The sequence below is a fragment of the Mixophyes fleayi genome, chromosome 3 (genome assembly GCF_038048845.1).
Source record: "Mixophyes fleayi isolate aMixFle1 chromosome 3, aMixFle1.hap1, whole genome shotgun sequence".
NCBI classification, from domain to species: Eukaryota; Metazoa; Chordata; class Amphibia; order Anura; family Limnodynastidae; genus Mixophyes; species Mixophyes fleayi.
Genome location: NC_134404.1, coordinates 182,005,886 through 182,027,174, shown reverse-complemented (window position 1 = coordinate 182,027,174; position 21,289 = coordinate 182,005,886). Strand labels below are relative to the sequence as shown.

The 21,289-nt window shown below is 36.8% G+C and overlaps 1 protein-coding gene across 2 annotated transcripts in view; it reads right to left on the bottom strand.

Moving 5' to 3' along the window:
* Window positions 1-14,366: 14,366 nt before the first annotated feature.
* Window positions 14,367-21,289, bottom strand: part of GRIK2 (glutamate ionotropic receptor kainate type subunit 2) — a 519,986-nt gene continuing 513,063 nt past the window's right edge. For both annotated transcript variants that reach the window (XM_075202839.1, XM_075202838.1), the window contains one exon: window positions 14,367-15,971. In XM_075202839.1, coding sequence (XP_075058940.1) covers window positions 15,807-15,971 — 165 coding nt within the window. In that variant the 3' untranslated portion in view covers window positions 14,367-15,806. The remainder of the gene's footprint in view (window positions 15,972-21,289) is intronic.

The following is a 21,289-nucleotide window of genomic DNA, read 5'->3' as shown; positions in this document are numbered from 1 at the left end:
TTGCCATGTCTCTTACCTACCTGTGACTGTAATTTGTTCACATGCAGTGCCCTCTGCTTGCCTAATGCCTTTGACATCGGTGGGATCTTTGCTTTGGATTTTCTGGCTACCTTGTGGAAAGTTATGCAGTAATATTTACATATATTGTTGTCCGCTTAACCAGAATGCTAATGGGCACTGAACAACTTCAACTCTTAAATCTGTACTTTATATTAATAGTTAAAGAATGTATACCTAATAATTAATAAAGGACCAATTACTTGGTTATTTGCTGCTCCTTAGAGAGTTGTTTGTATGACAACCCATTAATACATAAAACCAATTTTTTTTTCCAAATATAAGTAGTGCAGTCAATCATTATACCATAATAAGATGCCACCATATGATAACAATTCACACCTTTTGCTAATTTTATAACAAATAAAACACAGTAAAAACATATAAAGAACTCCACATAATAGAACAATCCATGATGTGTGTATCAATGATAACACTTTCTCTATGTATATCAGGACTCTCACTCAAAATTCCACATCTCCTCCTTTCTCATGCAAAATAAGAGGAAGATTAATTGGTAAAGTGCTGCTGCTTTTAATGAATCGTTGGTTACAAACTGTATGATGAAAGCGTGAAATCAAAACAACTTATATCCCCGTATGTCGAGGAAATAAACTTGCTCCCACTAGAAAAGATACATATGTCCACCTTTAAGTCAGCCTGTTAGGATCAGGGTTAACAGAGTCTGTGTCAGTGTTAAACATACCACCGCCTGCAGACAGTATCTCTCCCCTCCAGTAATCAAATTCCGGCTGCTTTATGGTAGCATTCAATTTTATGGGCTTTTTCTCTGTGTGTTTATCACCGCTTTAGACCCGGATCTTTGGAATTGTATGTTGCAATTAATTGCCAGCCTAGCAAAGTGAAGTCCTACACCAACGAGTGACCATCTATCTTACGCGTTTCTCCACATCTGTGGTTTCATCAGAGACACCATGTGTTGGCAATCAGGCATCCTTTTAAACAGGGACTAACCAATCAAAATAAAAAGGTAACCAATCAAAATAAAAATAAAAACCTCTCAATTATCATATTACATGTGATTATAAATTAAAAATATCTTCATGCATAAATATATATTTTCTTTTAAAAATTATACACATATGGTGGCAATCCAATTATAACATTTATTGTCTATAGAAATAAAATCTATCAAAATAGTTAAACTCTTTTTAATTAAACAAATACATAGAAACAAGCTTTTTTTCATTTTCAACCTATACATGAATCAAACTCACAACCTCTCATACCACAAATCCTTGCTTAGCCCAATGTGCTATTTCTATTATAAGGCTTTACCTCTCTTATTGGGATATATTAAATTGATATCTATACATCTTGTTGTAAACAGAAACAAATTACCAAAAATTATAATAACATCCATTGGTTCTACTCTATGTCAAATTTCTTTATGACTATAAATTACTAACAGTTATTGAAAAAATACTTTTAATAATCTTGATGTAAATCCTTTAGAAAATATATAGAAGTTTGATTTAAAATGGGAATTCATCTGATAAAAGAACAACTCGGGATAAATAATCAGAACATATTTAATTCTACAGAATTGTTTAAACCTTTTGGATTAAGAGAACCTAAAAAGGGAACCTAAATCAAAAATCAGTAAGCTTCTCTTTTGCAAAGATGAGCAAATCTTTCACCTCATCTAGTTGTTGGTTTTATATGTTCAATAGGTGTAATGTTTAGAAAATCCAAAGAACCTTCATGTTTACAGAAAAAATGGCGTGCTAAGCTATGTGTTCCAGTTTTTTTCACAATGTTTCTTCTGTGTTCTAGAAACCTTTTGTTCAACATGCGGGTTGTTCTCCCCACATATTGAGTTCCACATCTACAATTGACCAAATAAATGACAAAACTAGTTTGACAGCTCATAAAACTTTCAATTTCATAAACTTCTTGTGTCCCTGTCGAGCAAAAAATCACTTGTTTTTTCAACACAAAATTACATGTTAAATAGCCTTTATTTTACATTGTGAAACAACCATTGGATTTATCTGGAAGCCAATTTAATTTCTCTATAGGCCCCATAGTAGACCCAACTTTTTCATTTCTTGTGAACAGACTGGGCACTAGTTTAATTCTCCACATCATTTTAATAGTTACTCCCCTCCTAAAAACTACCCTTGGATTTTTGTGAATTGAGGCCATTGAAACTTCATCAGATTCCAATATTGAAAAGTTTTTCTAAATGATGACTTTAATTTGTTTTGAATAGGAATTATATTGGCTAATAAATGTCACATCCTCTCTCTTATCCCCTGATCTGAGACCAGGCCAACTTTTCTAATTCTATGGTTTTGCAGATAGTAAGATCCTTCTATCAATTTTCTTTGTTTCTAAAAAGGCTTTTGTAAAACATATTCAGGTTAACCTTAATTTCTAAACGAGTTAATTAAATCCTAGGCGTCTTAGTAACAGGTCTCATCTGAGGTGCAGTTCCTTCTTAACCTTAACAATTTCTATTTCGGATATTGTTTTTCCATTCTTCAAAATTACAACTCTTATAGTTTAAAAATGATTACTCCCAACTTCTTTTTGGCATGTTTGTGTAACAATATAATCTTTACCCACTGATGAGGCAATATTCAGAAAATTTATTTTACTGTTACACATTTTAAGAAAGAATAGTTACATATAACAAATCTTATACATTCCCCTTTGGCCATTTGAGGTGTTCGAAGGTATGAAAATGACTAACAACTGATAATCACATACTCACATATTAACTGCACTGTTTGTTTGTATCAATAAAAAGCCTATTTTGCTCTCTGCATTGGGTGGCGGTCTCATGGCTGCCCTATGTATTGTTTGGCGGTCACAAGGTTGCCCTCTGTTTTGTGTGGCTTTTACAAGAGTGCTATATGTTGTATGGCGGTCACATAGGTGCTGTGTATTATGTGACATCACAAGGGTGCTGTGTATTGTGTGGCAGTCACAGGGGTGCTGTGTGGTCTTCTGCTGCTGTAGCACATCCACTTCAAGGTTGGATGTGCTGTGAATTCAGAGATGCTCTTCTGCATACCACCCATGTTTAATTGAGTTACTGTTGCCTTCTTATCAGCTGGAACCAGGCTGGCTATTCGCTTCTGACGTCTCTCATTTTCAAGGTGTTTCCACCCACAGAACTGTCACTCACTGGACGGTAATGTTTTTGGATTTGAGCATTGTTCTCTGTAAATTCTAGAGACTGTTGTGTGTAAAAATCCCAAGATCAGCAGTTTCAGAGGTACTGAAACAATTATCTAGGTCTGATACAAATGATAGATCATGTTGTGTTAATGCCGTTTTGTATAATAGCTAATTAACCAGCTAGATGGTTTCTATGGAACTAACAGTTTAACCATTTCCTAGAATAGGCTAGGATCGTATCAGCGTGGTATTTGGTCCTCCTGTAGCGTCCCACTGATGGGCCTGAGAGGTTACAGAAAGACCCACGCTTATAGATCTAAAGTGTGTTTGGCTAATATTCCCTCTGTTTAAAATTTTGCTATTCAATAGTTGAGAAAAGGACTGCCTAAATTGTAATGGACAAGGATTAAAGACAGAAGTGACCAGAGAATCCGACGCGCGTTTCGCTGGTAGTGTGCTTGTTCACGGCAAACCCGTCATCTAGCTGGTTAATTAGCTATTAAAGAAAACGGCATTAACACAACATGATCTATCATTTGTATCAGACCTAGATACTATTCTATACGAGAATTGGACCATACAATTCCCGTAATACTTGATCTAGGATCAGTCTACACACATATTTTCGGCTACATAATAAAGGAGGAAAATATCTAGTGTGTGTTAATAGTGTTTGGCCCAAATATGATGTTATTTCCCTATGTAAGGGAAAACATACACTGCTCCATACGGATGTCGGGTGCGATACCTCCCGTGACACCCGTTTTGAATCAGTCTAAATAACAATAAATTTGGAACCCTGGAATTGCTTATACTAACTTTAGGGCACATCATTTATTATATTGTTGTAGACCCATGCTTCCCCGCTATTATACAACTTCTCACTGACACGATCTGCCACATTTGATAACTAGTAACAGTGCTCACAGCAATATCTGAGCGCTAGTACTTCTTATAATATGTTTACCAATATATAACCATTTTATAGCAGAGTTGCCAGAAGTATTGTGTGAGATCCTTCTCACCATGTAGTACTATACAATTTATACGGAGGTTGTTTGAAGTTAGGACAGCCTATACATTGATTTGAGGGTATCCTAACAGTGATTATACTCTAAAACTGAATAATTTTTCCCAATCGTCAATGGTTTTGAGACTTTTTCAGAAGTGACCAGTTTTTATCTACAATCTACTTTTCATTTTTTATTTCTGTTATATATTTCGCTGTTTTTATTCAACACTATTTTTAAAAATATTATATATAATAAAAGTTAAGTTTTATTACTTTGGCCACAGATTTACCCCTACTACTTATAAATAAGTGGAATGTTTAGTGCATCCTAGCAACCAGTATTATAAGTTTCTCAGATGTAATCTGGTTCCTTTCTTGACTTTCATTTATCAAAAAATTGCATAAAGACTATTTACCTTTTCCAAAGTTCAGCAAGACACATACCATTTTTATCCAGAAACCGAGGAAAGGTCCATAATTGGTCTCATCTTATCGGCCCATCACCTTGCTTAATTTAGATTTTAAAATCTTTGTTAAAATTTTAGCCAATAGATTGCAGTCTATTCTGCCAGACCTGTTGACTCAACATTAACTGGAATTCACTCATAAAAGCCACTCAGTTAAGGGTGCTATGTCTGAATTGCTTGGATAAGCCCCTTTCTGGTAGGAATGCTATCTTGACGCATTATACATTTTTGAGGACATCTTTTGATTTTGCTAGAATATATTTGGGATTATCCCATTGGTTAACCATTTTTCCTAACGTTTATATAGATACCATTCTTATGACACTCTCCTACTCACTTCTCACGCTCTCATTTAGTATGTATAGAGAAATGTTTTATAACATTTTCCATCAGGGCAACTTGTCTTTACACCGTAGGTACATATACATTATAGGCCTAACTAAGTCCATTGGATATCCCAAATGGCATGTCAGTGATGCTTCATTTTACCATTATATGTGGGAATGCACATATATTAAACAATTTTGGAGGCAGGTGCATAAATATGCCTCTAATAATCTACTGAATTATGTTCCTCCTCTGACACCGGAGTGGGCCCTCTTAGGTTCCATCGTTGAACCTTTTAAAATGACCAAAGGCAGTAGTAGGAAACTGTTAATTGTTGTCTCTTCTTTGATCTGCTGGTCTTAGTTTGAAATTCTACTCATGAGACATCTATATTTATAGAATTTGGTCTTGGAGACATTAGGCGGCAGGTGATCTCTGTCATTCCTACAAAGTAGTATCTATGGTATGTCTTGTTGCAACTGGGTCCTAAAAGTTGAATACTTATTTTTATTCTATGGGTACCTATTATACCTTTCGTTGTGTTTGGATTTATCTTGCTATTATTGCTAAAACATACTTCTATTTCTCATTGTTATTTGATGTTCTTTCCTCTGTTTATACAAGAGTATATTTTGTATGTTATTACATTGCTGTTTACTATGTCATGCTTGTACTTTTCTATATTTGCTTCAATAAAAAATATATAAAAAAAAGAATGCACTAGTGGATAATACATTCTCTATAGGTTTGCTTTAAAGATCCTCTTTAATACAGCAGGTATAATCTTCCTTTTCCTGCAAAAAAAAGTCATTCTAGAAATCGGTAACAAAATCATATACTATAGGTATGATCAGTGAGGAAAGCACTATTAGCTTCAGAGGTTAATCACCAATCAGACAATGAGATGTGACTAGCTAGTGCTGGCGATCATCATCATATTCATCAATGTGTATTTGCACCAGCCCTCAGGCACCCACAAACAATATGGTTATTGAAAAGCATATCTGCATCTCTGTGCGGGTCTGCCTCAGTTCACAATTACATGAACATGCCCTTATTGTAGTCTGTCATGCCCCTTCCCTCTCCTGTTCTGCACCTCCAAGCGCAAGGACTAAATCTACATGCGGACATGAGCCTAGACTTTTTTTGTGGATAAAGATAATAAAAATTTTAGTATTTTACAATAAGCAAACAAGTCTATGCTCAACTCAGCATGAGCCCCAAAGGCACTCTATCGCACATATGGTAGAGCTACCTCAAAATGACTTTTTATGGTAAGAGCTTGATTGCTTATGAATACAGTTTCTAAGACACAACTTCCAAAGTGCCCATCATACTCTTTCCATCTGCACCCTATCCTGGGTGTTGCCAGATACAAGCAATTGTAATCAGGCATATTCTGAAAGCAATTAAGTGTATAATGGCAGTCAACTGGAAAATTGCAGAACCACCACCAATCTCTTCTATTATTAACTGTGTTTGGCATATACATAGCTTAATACATGTAACCAGTATTTTTCACAATTCCGCAAACAAATTTAGTGGTGCCTGGTCCCCCAGAGTTGCTCAAGAAAAGGCCATACATGCTTAATTTTAGCTTGACTTAAAAGTTTTATATGATTGGATTTGACCACTTCTTGCCATTTCTCTTTCTTTCTTGTAAATAACATCTCCTCCCCACATGAGTGGCTTTCTATTAACCTACTCATGCTACCTGAATACTTTCAATATGTAGCTTTTTATTGAGTTGTGAATTTGTGTGGTTTATTTCTTTCCTGAAGCACTTAATGAAGTCAAATGCATTTTGTTTTGTCTCTTAACTCAATACACAATTTTAAGTTGTTTGCATACTAATATAACTTTTGGATGGTGTTCTCACCCTCCTTCTGTTTTGTACCCCTACCCATGATATTACTTGAAAAAATTTTTAAAAATACTCTTAAAAATGTATGTGGAAATATTAGGCCCAAAACAAGCTATGCTGGAGTAGCCTTGGGGGGAAAAAATGGCTGGTTTTGGACACACTGGGCAGAAATTGCACCATTTGCTCCTCCAAAATTTTTATGTTGCTTCATTAAATGTTTTTGCAGATAATTCCATCTGCACATGATGGGGTTGACCTGAATGTTTTGTTATCTGATCATTCTGCACATTACTTGAATGACCAATGGGATTTGAACCTGTAAATGTGTGGCATAGTTCCCCTCCAATATAAAAGTACAACACTATATGTTGGGACCATAATCAGGGCCAGGGGCGGGCTGGCCCGGGGGGCAGGGGGGCAGATGGCACTCGGGCCGGGCCAAAAAAGATGTATTCGGGCCGGTCCCTGTGGCCACTCCCATCAGCCAGCCACCTCCTCCAGTGTAGCTGCGCGGGTCTCCATCACTTCGTCCGGCGGCGGAGGGGGGGGAGAAGGGGCCAGTATATGTATGTATGTCTGTATGTATATATGTATGTATGAGAAGGGGCCAGTATATGTATGTATGTCTGTATGTATGAGAAGGGGCCAGTATATGTATGTATGTCTGTAGGTCTGTATGTCTGTATGTATGAGAAGGGGCCAGTATATGTATGTCTGTATGTCTGTATGAGAAGGGGCCAGTATATGTATGTCTGTATGTCTGTATGTATGAGAGGGGGCCAGTATATGTATGTATGTGTGAGAAGGGGCCAGTATATGAATGTATGTATGTATGTATGTATGTATGTATGTGTGAGAGGGAGGGGGGTCTTAATATAATGTGGGGGGTAGGCTATTAATTTAATCGAGGAGTGCAGGTGGGGGCTAATTATTGGGTGCAATTTTATTTGTGGGGTGATGGTGGGGCTATTTAATTTAATAGTGGGTCCTATGAATTTAAGATGGAGTAACTGGACCTTTAATTTAATGCTGGTGTGTTTAGGGAGCTATTTATTGATTGTGGGCTGTTTGTGGAAACTTAGATCTATTTATTAATTTGTGATTATGTTTTATTTAATGCCTGTGATTGTTGTGGGAAATGGTTATATTTGTTAAATGTAAATTGTATTTAAATTATTGCTGGGGCTGTTTGGAGGGAGGGAAAAAGGTGTATATATTAAATGTGTTTGCTATCTAATGTCAGGTTGGTTGGAAAGAAAGAGATCTATTTAGCAAATGTAAATATTATTATTTTAATGTTGTGGCTGGAGGGAAGCCTAATTATAAAAGGTGAGTGCTATTGATTTAACACTGGGACTGGTTGGAGTTTTCTAAATTTAATGTACCCATTTTTTTTCCAAATAGGGCCTCCAATATTTCAGAATCCAGACAACCAGCAAATGATCTAAAGACACCAGCAGCCACAAGTGGTGACAGTGACAAGAACAGGTAGGAGAGAGCAGGACAGTCTGCCAACTGTCCTGAATCTGGTGGGGCAGTCCCAAATTTTGGTGAATGTCTCGCTTAGGACAGGTGGGAGGTATGTCCCGCTTCACCGTGTACTGCTCGTGAAGGCAGAACTGTGTGCACGTAACAGTAGTGCACACAGTATTGCCTGTGTACTTGTCTAAAATGATAACCATGTTACATCATAGGGGGTTACCTTGTCTAAAGTGCCCAGGCCCCCCAGAGCCTGAATCCAGCTCTGGGGGGCATAAAAATATATATATGGATTAAGCAACACTACAATAGCCTCTTTTTATATAGATAAATACATATTGTACCAAAAACCATCCTTTAAGGATGGGCCGCTGCTGTGTGCATGCCCCCCAGGCTGGAATCTGCCAGCCCTCCCCTGATCAGGGCTCTAACTAGGACCTGATTATAGCTGGGAGTGTGGCATTATTCTTTATCAGCCCAGGCACTAAAATTGACCATAATTATATATTTAAATATGTCAGCTCAGGTAGTTGGACATAGACTTAAGTAAAATAATATTTTCCTATGATGTTCCTCCAAATATTGTTATTTAATTTATCTATGTGAATCTCAAATTTATTAATGCCAATAATAATTAGAGATGCTCAGGCTCGGTTCCCCAATAACTGAACACACCCGAACTTAGCAGAACTTAGTACCGAGCCGATTCAGCTCTGTACTTTTGTGAGCCCTTGGAATTGAAAATGAGGCAATACATCAATGTTGTTACATTGTGGGATCTCGCGAGTTTTGGATTCAATAAGTACTGCCCTCCGCGGCGATCCAGCGCCATTTCACAGAGGGAGACAGAAGGGGTAGCACAGTACTTGGCAGTCTCTGGAGAGGTTGGGCAGCGTCATAGGTAGAAAAGAAAGAGGTGTGGCAGCAGTGTTCTTCAAAGTTTCGAGTGACATTCAGGAGAGCTCCATTGCTAATTGTCATTGCTGAAATAGAAATACTAGGGCTGGCAGGCTTGGTCTTCTGAATTTGCAGTCAAATTGTACGGTGTTATATAGGTTACACACACAGAGGAGAGCTCCATTGCTCCATTGCTAATTATCATTGCCGAAATAGAAATACTAGGTCTGGCAGGCTTGGTCTTTTGAATTTGCAGTCAAATTGTACAGTGTTATCAAAATGGATTCACAGTAGTACACAAAAGTGCAGGAGCACCAAGCAGCTGTTGGCACCAGTCATGATGGTAGTAATCCCTCTATGTCACCTGGTAAAGCCTATGTTCAAGTGCACAGTGTTTGTAAGTCAGGGAAACAAAAATGTAAAAAAAGACCTTTCACCTTGGTCAAGAAAAAAAGACCTGTACTTTAGGCAAAGTTATCTGCAGAAAAAAATAAAATTGCCAACATGCATTGCCAAGGAAAGATTGAGGCCTTCACCTTTCTCTATGAGTGCTAGTTCTGCAACTGTCCATGAGGCATCTTCTTGTAAGGTCAGTCGAGACCAAGCAAGACCTTGTCACTCGGACTCCAAAAGTGGTGTCCAAATACTTTTACGTGTAAAAGCCGAGCTGGAAGAAAACAGTAAGGCATTAGAGGAAAATGTATGTTCAGATTCAGAAATGACACAAATTGCTGAGGATGGTCTGTCCACGAGTGCTATGTGAAATCCTGAACATTCTGGCAGTGTACCCATAAAGAAGGCCCCTTTCAGCATTTCTGCAGATGTGTGCATAAACAGCCGAAGTGTAGCCGTTGATACAAAAATCAAGGATGCCAATTTGGAATTGCAATAGGATGAGGGGGATATTTGTGTAGCCGATGAGGGCGCTAATGAAGATGTTGATGAGGATGATGTTGTTTGTGTAAGTCCTGCACTGGTGGAAGCAGTTCTTGCATGTGATAAGAAGGCGGCCATTGTCATGCCTGGACATAAGACCAAAAACTCCACCTCTTATGTGTGTAATTATTTTTACCCAATTCCTGACAGCAGTTGTCTAGCCATTTGTAGCGTATGTAATGCCACAGTCAGTCGAGGTAGGGACCTTTACCATCTAGGAACCTCATCCATGTTACGCCATTTAAAGGAAGTTCATGGCAAGCTGTTGGGAAAATTGGAAACTTATGCTAAAATAACAACAACAAGCAGTCCATCATCAGCTAGGTCCCTTCTGTCAGCTAGATGCCGACACCTGCAATCTACACCCACAACACCGTCCTCATCAATATCCTCAGAAGCAATAGGAGTTAGTCCTGCATCCAAGTTGCTAAGGCTAGATGACTTCTCCACTATCCTATATTCCTCTGAAGAATTCTTGAGCGTTAGTCCCACTGCTGCTGATGCTGCTGCTGGGGGTGAATCTACATCCCAGAAGCAGACGAAGAAGAAGACTACTAGTGGTTTAGAGCAATTGACTGTTAAACAATCCTTTGCAAGAGGAAGCAAGTATGAAAGCCGTCACCCAGTCACAAAGCGGATCACAAACGCAATGGCGACTATGCTAGTATTAGATCTGCATTCAATATCCATTATTAATGCAGCTGGTTTTAGGCAATTACTTGAGGTCTTGTGTCCCCATTACCAAATTCCATCACGACACCATTTCACTAGAAAAGCTATTCCTCACCTCTACCAGAAGGTTCATAAAAATTTCATTATTGGGCTACAAAATGCCATTCTACCTACTGTACACTTAACCACAGATATGTGGGCAATCGGAAATGGGCAAACTAAAGATTATATGGCTGTGACAGCCCACTGGGTTGGTGATTCGCCTTCACCAGCAGGAACAGCAAAAGCATGTACCCAAGTATGTCACATTTGTCAGAGGCAGGCTACTCTGTGTATTACCGGCTTCACTAAGAGGCATACAGCTAACAATCTGTTACAAAAACTAAGGGATGTCATTGCAACATGGCTTATCCCGCTTGGAATCTCCTCAGGATATGTCATTTCTGATAACATCACCAATATTGTGAGAGCATTACAGCGGGGAGAATTCCATTACATTCCCTGTTTTGCTCACACAATAAACTTGGTGGTGCAGAGCTATTTAAACAATTACAGAGACGTGCAGGAGATGCTGTCTGTGGCCCTTAAAATATCTGGACATTTCCGGCATTTGGCAACAGTATGTAGGAGATTGCAGCAGCTACACAAGCAATTTAATTTGCCCTGCCACCAACTAAAGCGAGAGGTGGTGACAAGGTGGAATTCCACTATGTATATGCTTCTGCGGATGGAGGAACAGCGAAAAGCCATAATATTTACTCAAGCGCAGTGGAGAATACTTTTCGTGTTGTGCAAGGTGCTGAAACCATTCGAAGTAGTCACCTGTGAAGTGACTTCAGACACTGCTAGCTTTAGTCAAGTGATTTCCTTAATTAGACTTTTGTAAAAGCAGCTTGAGAAACTGTAGGAGGAGATGAAACAAAGCAATTACGCTAAGTATGTCGAACTTGTAGATCAAGTACTTTATTCGCTACGCCAGGATCCAAGAGTTATCAAAATCTTGAAATCGGCTCACTACATTTTGGCGACTGTGCTTGATCCTCCGTTTAAGAGCTATGTCTTCTCTTTGTTTCCAACTGACCCAGATCTGAAGAGATGCAAGGATCTCCTGGTGAGCAAGATGACAGCTCAAGTGTTACGTTACAGGACGGCGTCTCCTCCTTCAGTTTTGCAGTTAACTGCTGCTAGGAAAAAACTTAGCTTGTTGCTGAAGTGCTTGGTTTGTTAAAGTGTGCATGTCCTTTTCATGATCCAAGCATCCAAAAGGGTGGGTGGGAGGGCCCAAGGACAATTCCATCTTGTACCACTTTTCCTTTAAACTACCGCTGTGTGCCAATGTTACCTAAATGTACTATATACTGTTGTGTGCTTTGCAAATATCTTAGACACCCATTGATGATGCAGATGACTCAGCACAACATTTGGACATCTGGTCTTGTCTACTGTAAAAGAATTGACCAGAATTAGTGACACCTCTGCTGTAACTCCATCTGATCCTACTATCAACTATCAACATCCAAAGAATGGTGGAGGATTATTTTTTATTTTTTTGAACGGTATAAAGACAACAGTTTTATTAACAAAGAACAATGTTGCTTGCAGAAGTAATGCAACCATGGATGTCTAAATAGATGTGTATATGTATTACCTTCCACTTTGCTGATGTTTCATCAGTATTGCGCAAAGTGTTTATAATCTGTGAGCCTTAATCAGTGGCTTTATCTGTGAGTAGTTTGTATGTTCTCCCCATATTTGCTTGGGTTTCCTCCAGGTGCTCTGGATCCCTCCAACACTCCAAAAAAATACTGGTAGTTTAATTGGCTACTAACAAGTTGACCATAGTCCAGTGATGGCTAACCTGTGACACTCCAGGTGTTGTGAAACTACAAGCCCCAGCATGCTTTGCCAGTAGATAACTAGCTGATAGCTTGCAAAGCATGCTGGGGCTTGTAGTTTCACAACACCTGGAGGGTCACAGGTTAGCCATCACTGCCATTGTCTGTGTGTGTGTGTTATGGAATTTAGACTGTACGCCCCAATGCGGCAGGGACTGATGTGAGTGAGTTCTCTGTACAGCGCTGCAGAATTAGTGGCGATATATATATAAATGATGATGATGATGATAATCTGCACTTCACATCAAAGGTACCTAACTACATTATAATTTTTTGTGAATTGCGGCTGATTCGAAGCTCAGTGATGAACTTGCTTTTTGCTGTGAATTACAATTGCTCTTTTTAGTGCAATGTCTAGCACCCTGGATTGGTCTGGGTCTGATAAAAGCATGCATCCCTGGAGGGGGGGCAGCGCTTGTCACCATGTATTAGCTGTAGAATTTTCACAGTTATCCAAGGAATGGGTGGAGCGAAATTAACCATAACTGATTTCATGATTCAAGGACAATTCTATCTTGCGCCACTTTTCTTTTCTCCCATTTTCTTTTCTCCCAAATGTTTCCTAGATGTGCTAGGAACTGCCATGTGTTTGAGTCATTGCTCTGTCACTTAGCATCCAGCCAGGTTGCTGCAGTCTTTGTTTGAAAGTGTATCAAAATAATATTGTGACCAGTGAGGTGGTCAAAATTGACTGCAAATGACTTAAAATTAGTGTTACTGAAGTTAATAATTATATAGGGGGAAAAAAAGCAAAAATATATGATTTTAGAACAAAATGATAGGGATTTTAAAAAACAATCGGGATCCGAAACCAAAATACGCAAGGGCGGTTTTGCCAAAACCAAAACCAAAACCAGAACACGAAGTTAATCCAGATCCAAAACCAAACCAGAACACGGGGGTCAGTGAACATCTCTAGTAATAATATTATTTTTGAGGCTTAATACAAATGGATCAATTCTCCAAGCTTTTATTTGTTTTATTTTATATTTCAGTTGAGTTAAGCTGCATAAAATAGTAATCAAAGTTAAATTTAAAATATTTTTTTAAAGAAAATGAAAATGAAAATTATCTTCAGATATTGTAGTCCAAATAACATTTACTATGCAAGGTTCAGCAAAACAGTTACAGATACAAACACTATATCTGAGATCTTACCCTAAGGTAGAATATAATTGTAGATAACTGGGTTTCTGTGCATAAAATTGTAAATCATGAAGGACTCCTACACATTAGTTTTAAGCTTTTATCATAATAAATTGGATATTATGTGTAAAATGAAGTACAACTGAATTTCATTAGCCAAAATAGTATAGTTTTAAGTATACGTATTTTTAATGTGTGTGGCACTGTCTCTTTTATTTTACATATGAACAGATTTAATGATAGACAAGAATTTACTTTTTTAACAATGATGGCATCAGCACAGTATAAAACATATTACAGAAAACCAGATACAAATCTGTTTGTAACGGCTGAAGTTCCTCTTTACAGAAGTAGATGTTATATGAATAGTATGGCAATGATTTTTCTTTCGGGCTGTACATACAATATAGGTAACGTGTTATCTAATCTTTTATCTGACATACAAAATAAAATAGATAAATCCATTTTGTTTTTGCTGATGTTTATTTTGTGCATTGAATTCAAACAGGAAACTGTGTGCACTTCAACTGTTATCACAATGTGGTCAAGAAGACTGTGTATTTTACCATTTACACACAATTGTTCATTACAGTATGTTCTTAGCGTAGTGAAAATCAGGGGTGTAGCATGGGAAGCAGTATTGGTAGTGCAACTAGCAATACTGAACGTGAAAATAATTCTCTTTGTTTTAACTTGAATTTGATAAAAATAATCTCACCAAACGTTGGTGGTGCTCACACACACTACCATTCATGCTTAGCATCACACCCCTGACAGAAATAACGTATGTTTGGATTTTGTTGATAAAAAGTATTACAAAAATCTCCATACAAAAACTATTTTTATAGAAATCTTGCATTTCCACAAATAAACCTGAACATTTTTTTAAATAAAAATTGCTCTAGGATTTTGTTCATTAATCACTGACTGTATTGATGAATGCAGTCCATTTAAAACTCCCTGTGGAAAGTTCTTCTAAGAGGCCCATACATTTCCCACAGTTGGAGGACACTGTAGAGGCTCAATGGGATTCAAATGGTAACAGGAACACATTTTTTTTTTAAAAAATCCATATTGTCTACGATGGATCCTCTCCGCCACATCCACAATATCACTCTATGCAATATACAATTAGATACATTCCTCTATACTCCATAACAACTACTTGTCAGCATAAACGGAGTCAATCTAACATTCTCACACAGAAATGCTGTAATCTGGTTGAATTGAACGATACAATTATTGCCTTGTTTACTGACATTTTGTTTTATTTACGACAGTGAAACACAGAGTCCACAAAGCAGATAAGAATCTTCTCATACTGTATTTGCTCGTATAATCATGTCAATTCATGGATTATAATGCCATCTTTTAGTGATCTCATGTTGCCTGATCAGATTAAGAATGCATTCTGACATTTTAATGTGGGCATTTGATAATAATTTGTCTAATTTTCTCCAATCTTTGCTATATAAGTGCAAAGAACATACAGTCATATTGATACAGTTTATATTTCATCTCTTTCTTCATTGGCTAATCTGGCAATATTTTTTTTTCTTTGAAACAAGTAAAAATAACCTCTTGTTGTTTTCTTGTTCGGGACCATATTTTTAAAGCAACCACAAAACGTACACATTTACATTCAGAAGAATGGTGGACCCTTGAAAAAAAAAAGAAAGTTCAACCTCCGCAGAAGTTCTTGATTTATCCATGACTCTTGCAGTTCTAGACTGACCGAAGGATCAGATTAATAAGTCTCAAGTTCATAGACACAGCGACATGAGGTAACTCATTTTTATTTTGCACAGGTTGCATATTTCCACAGGAAACATTCTCGCAGAGTTGTTTGGAAAAAGAAAACAAAAAGCTGACAGTTTGTGCTTGGGGATGCCTGACACCCAGCTCTACGCCATTGTTTCTTTTCCTGGCAATCTTCTGTCATTAAATGTATGCATGTTGATAACTTCCTCTGTTTTCACTATTACAGGAGGCTGCGGTTTTTGTTTCAATCGTCGTTGACACTTTAGTGACATCCTTAATTCTTCTACCATGGCACTACAGAAGGATCTCTGCAAATACAAACATAAATAGTGTTTTTGTTTGAAACAAAATTTGCAAGCAAAATTCATATGGGGTATATAAACTATTCAAGATTTATTATTTTGGCGCAGCATGTCAGCTAAGCAACCCTGCAATTTTACCATGTTTCTGCCTGAAGCTTCCAACAAACTGCTGTCACTTAAATATGCATCACATAGTAATTAAAATGACTTATCAAGCTGTGAAAGCTCATTGAAAATTTCACCTTGTCACTAAAATTATTTATCTGCCAACTAGTGCCTGGTGATGCACATTATAGGCAAATGCATTGGAGACATATGTTCTGAGGAATTCATATCCAAAAACATTTGTACTTTGCACATTTTCATATTAGCAAGGCAAATGATTTATCATACACTGTGCACTACATTTACATTCATCAGCTTAATTGTACTTTTATACAATAATGAATATAGCAAAATAACACATTTTGAAATATCATCTATAAAGAGCAGAAATTACATTTTGTTGTTTTAAAAAATTACCTTTCAGCACTGAAAAATCAATGTAGGATACATGCTTATATTTATGAAGGCAGCGCATTCAGTAAGTATCATATTGTCATTTGGTAATGTGTTTGTGGGTTTATTGTGTTTATATTATTTAACTGGATGGACATCAGTCAAGGATAGTCAATAAAGTATAAAAAGCAGACTACCTTACATATATGAGTGTCTGCCATTTTTAACACTACACTACATCATTTTTGGAGGATTTAAATAAGAATTGAAGTATCTTCCATAGTTTAACCAAAGACAACACCATCTAGTAAAAATCTACTATGGCTACCACTGCAAGTAGGTGAAACTCTAGCAACATTTTTAAGACACTTGCTTTCATTATCTAACTAGCCATAGGAAAGCTAATTGCTGAAACGGGGATTGCGATTGTGCAAATAGATTTAGGGTTTGGGGATTCTTTAGTAAAACTAAATAGAAGTCAGTAGAGTTCCTTTAAGATTGCCAGCTCTTTGCTATGCACATTTAAATATTTGCAATTTTTCATGCAAACGCAAAATCATTTCCACATTGTCTGTTGTCATAGAGATGAATTAGGTACATTCTATTGTTTCTTTTTCATGGTAATTATATACAGTATTAATGACTTGCAAGATCCATGATTACTATTGTAACTTTAAACATATTAGAAAGAGCACATTTAGAAACCCTTCCTGTACGTATGATTGCTATACAGTAAGTGGTCAATTCATTTCACCAGCTGTAATCATAACTGTTTTATCCCTAGAATGTAGACTCTCAGGGGCAGGGTCTGCTCTACCTATTGTCCCATATCTGGCTACTGTCTGACTCCCTTGTACACCCTGTTATGTTGTTTGCTGCCCTCTGTGTGACTCCCCATAGCATTACTCATCTGTGTTACTTATATGTATTACCTCACCTATTTGTTACTTGCTTCTGTATCCAGGGCTACGGAATCTGTGGTGCCTTATAAATAAATAAATAAATACATACATAAAAAGATAATAATATAGCGCTATATCCCTAGCCATTGAATGACAGCATCATCATCATTTATTTATATAGCACCACCAATTCTGCAGCGCTGTACAACATGTAATATGTAATATTTGTCTTTCACAACAGTCCCTGCGCCATTGGAACTTACAGTCCAAACTTCCTAACAAACACACACATACATAAAACAAAGAATACCAGAAATCATGTTTTTCTGAATACTAGGCCCCTTTCTACCACCTCATACAGCACCTGTAAATTACTGTACCATCCCCACAAGTCACTGCAGGAGCAAGCACAGTGACACACACAGTGAATGGAGTACAGCAGAAGAGGAAGAATACTTGATAATATGAGTTTTCAGGGCCTGCAAACAATTCCAATTGACATTGTATTTCTATTATCAATGCATTCTGCACTATTTATTCATTCCCTTTACACTGTTTAGCAAACAAATTGAATGCAGCAGGTAACCTATATGATTTCTCTCTAATCTTACCCTACTCTTTATGATTTCCCTGAGAATGAGATAAACATACAATATACCTAGCTGTAGAGACAAACAGTAAATAAATTATAAATATCTATATGCCTTTAAAATATGTTATGAATACAACTTTTTAGTAATCATGTACACATTTAATTAAACAAAAGAAAACAATGTTTAACATCAATATGTAGAATCATTTATTTAAGAAAATGCACAGAGAATAATTGAGGAGGGAAAGTAAAATCTTTACATTACATTTTTCTGGATTGTAGTTTATGTTTAAGATGTTTTACAATAAACAAATTATATTTTAAGTATTATAAGGCGATCTATACTCTTGTATACATTTGTACTGTGAAATGATGAGTCTTATATTTGTTTTACCCTGTAAAAATGAGTTTATTTTAGCCCTGCGGTATCTTAGGTCACAACAAATAGATCTTTCAGCTTTGATGTTACAACTTAACAGCTTTCTTTTTTATATGTGCAAGTTGTGAAGGCAATTTCTGCAAATACTCACAACCTTCTATAATGTGCCACTAAACACCTTCAAGCCTTGTTATAAAGTCCCCATGCCTGAGAGTGTTCTTCTACCTGCTACGACAAGAATCATGTTAAGAATTTATAGGTGTCTAAATAAATAATGTGGTAATGATTACATTATATTCCGAATCTTGCATTTATTTATAATGGATCAATTTATTGTAACTAAATGGTAAAGAAAACGACTTATCCACAGACACGACTAGACACAGAATAAAGGAATTGTCAGAGGTTTACGATTTAACACAAATTGCATTACCTTTTACTTTGACAAAAAAAGAAATCTATAGTCATTTGCTTTAAATAAGTTGAATCTTTTACGTTGCCCTCTGATACTGTTTCTGTGAAAGGCATTTTCGAAATTTAGAATGAAAGTGCGAGGTTTGTTCAGAAGTTGATTACCTCTAGCACTGCACGTCAGATATTGTTTGAAACCTTGTTAAAATGTCTTAAAGCAATAATGGCAGTAATCTTGCAGCTTATAGCTTGTGTTAGAGGTCAATGTTTTCACATTTTCCAGTATACATCAATCAAAATGCTTTCCATCTTGACTGAAGTTAGCCCTGAATGCATATGAGGTTCTCCTCTGGGTCTCTTTCCTAATAAGCTTCTGTCTCTACAGGGTATTCCTTCAGAGAATTTGAATGATGTACTACACAGGTAGAGACTGTCAAATGAATCTTACAGTATAAACCCATACATATATATATATATATATATATATATATATATATATAGCTACTTTATGTTACTGAAGTATACAACCAGTATTAATATTGTGTAGCGCTGATTTCAGTATGTGTTTATAGTTACTCTGCCTTTTTGTGAACAAACTACGAAAACGCTTAAAGGTGTAAAGATATTTTTCATCACCATCTAGAGCAGGGTTTCCCAAACCCAGTCCTTAGGGCTCCCCAACAGTGCAGGTATTCTGGATCACATGTGACATAATTAGGACCACCTGTGGATCTGTTACAATGTGTCAGTCAGTAATGAATACACCTGTGCTCCAGCAAGGAGATATGGAAAACCTGCACTGTTAGGGAGCCCTGAGGACTGGGTTTGGGAAACCCTGATCTAGAGTGTTTTTTTATTTTAGATTTGTTATATATTTTATGTGTTTTGCACTATATCAAATCTAATATGCAGTATGTGATTGTGGCATGCAATAGAATGCAGTTTTAGCCCTGCATGGAAAAAAATATGCGCATTTGTATCAGCGTTGTTTGCTCAGCTGCAAATTCTGCACCCAGGAAAAAAATAGCACCTATCTCTAAACCAGTCCCAATGTATTTAAATATGTTGACTTTCCATTTCTGTCTCAGTTTAGCAAACCAAAATCTAACTTAGCGATTCCAGCACTTATTGAATGCATAGCTTTATCATTTGTATGTTACACATACAGAGCTGAAGCAATGTTGTGTGACAAATGAGGAGTGTTTTCACTTAAAGTTAATGTATCTCTACAGGAGCAGTTCAGCTGTGTAGAATACTGTATTTTTGTAGCTGTAAATGTTCAGTGTTTAAATACTGTGCTACAACGCCACAAAAATGTGCAGACTTCTAGAACATGCATACAATTTAGAAGAATAAAAATGTACGTTGCTTAGAATGTAGAATCCACTGGGAGTCATTTACTAAGCACACTCGATGCACAACACAAAAAGTCTTATTTTGCACCAGTGTGCCTGGATTGTCCACCCAGTACACTTCAAGCTGCACGGATACCCTTCAGGAGACATATCTACAAACAATAATGGGTCTTGATATACAGAGAGATGAACAAACATCAAGAGGGCCACGGTGCAAAAGTGTATACATCATATCAAATTCTAACCACATAACACTTTAGAAACACTCCTGTCATTAAATAATAATTTTAAATTTTCTCTTAAAACAGTGCTAGTTTATCCGTTTGTGGCTTAATTTGATCATGAGAGCAAGAGGACATTGTGGCTTTCAATATTAGATAAGGCAGTTTTGTGTGGGTGTGAAGCATTTTATGGCATTATTCAAAATAAGTCCCACTAATAGCATAGGACGAGTTATGACCAAAAAAGATCAAGTTCATGATTTAAGTCATTTTATGCAATGGATATGGATGTGTAACCTTCTGCACTGCAAACAACACCCCAACAAATGAAAAGTGAACTCTCCAAATTAACAACCTTACACTAGTAAAGTAAATCTTCTTTCATCCCTGCCCACCTATTTCATACTAACCAAGGAATGCCATCACTAGCAACCTTCTGCTTTTCTGTAAGTGATGACGTCTATCTCCACAAACCTATACATCTAGGTAAAAATCTATGTGGACTTGAACAAATTGAGGGACAAGGGCATTCCCAAAACTGATTTTGCATTGTAAAGTACAAGCCGGGTACTTCCATATATACAAGCAAATATAGTAACATAGCTAAACAATTCATACTTAGCTGCCAAACGTTAATTAGGATAATGACAAGCTGACTGGTGTGCACTGCTGTCTAGTCAACACTGATATGTGGGTGGTGGGATGGTATTTGCACTTGTATATTTCCATAAATGATAGAGGTGACATAGCTTTGAGAAGAGGTCATAGCAGTAGCTCTCCAAATACAATGTTGTATTTTTATTTTTTACAAATTATAAATATCTTTATACACATTATACACACCAAAGAATTTATAATTTTAAGAAATGAAATACATATTTGAAAAGTTGGAGATAAAAGTATATAAAGCTATAACATGTTAGATTTTTTTATCATCAACATTTTTAAATCACATTACATTATTAG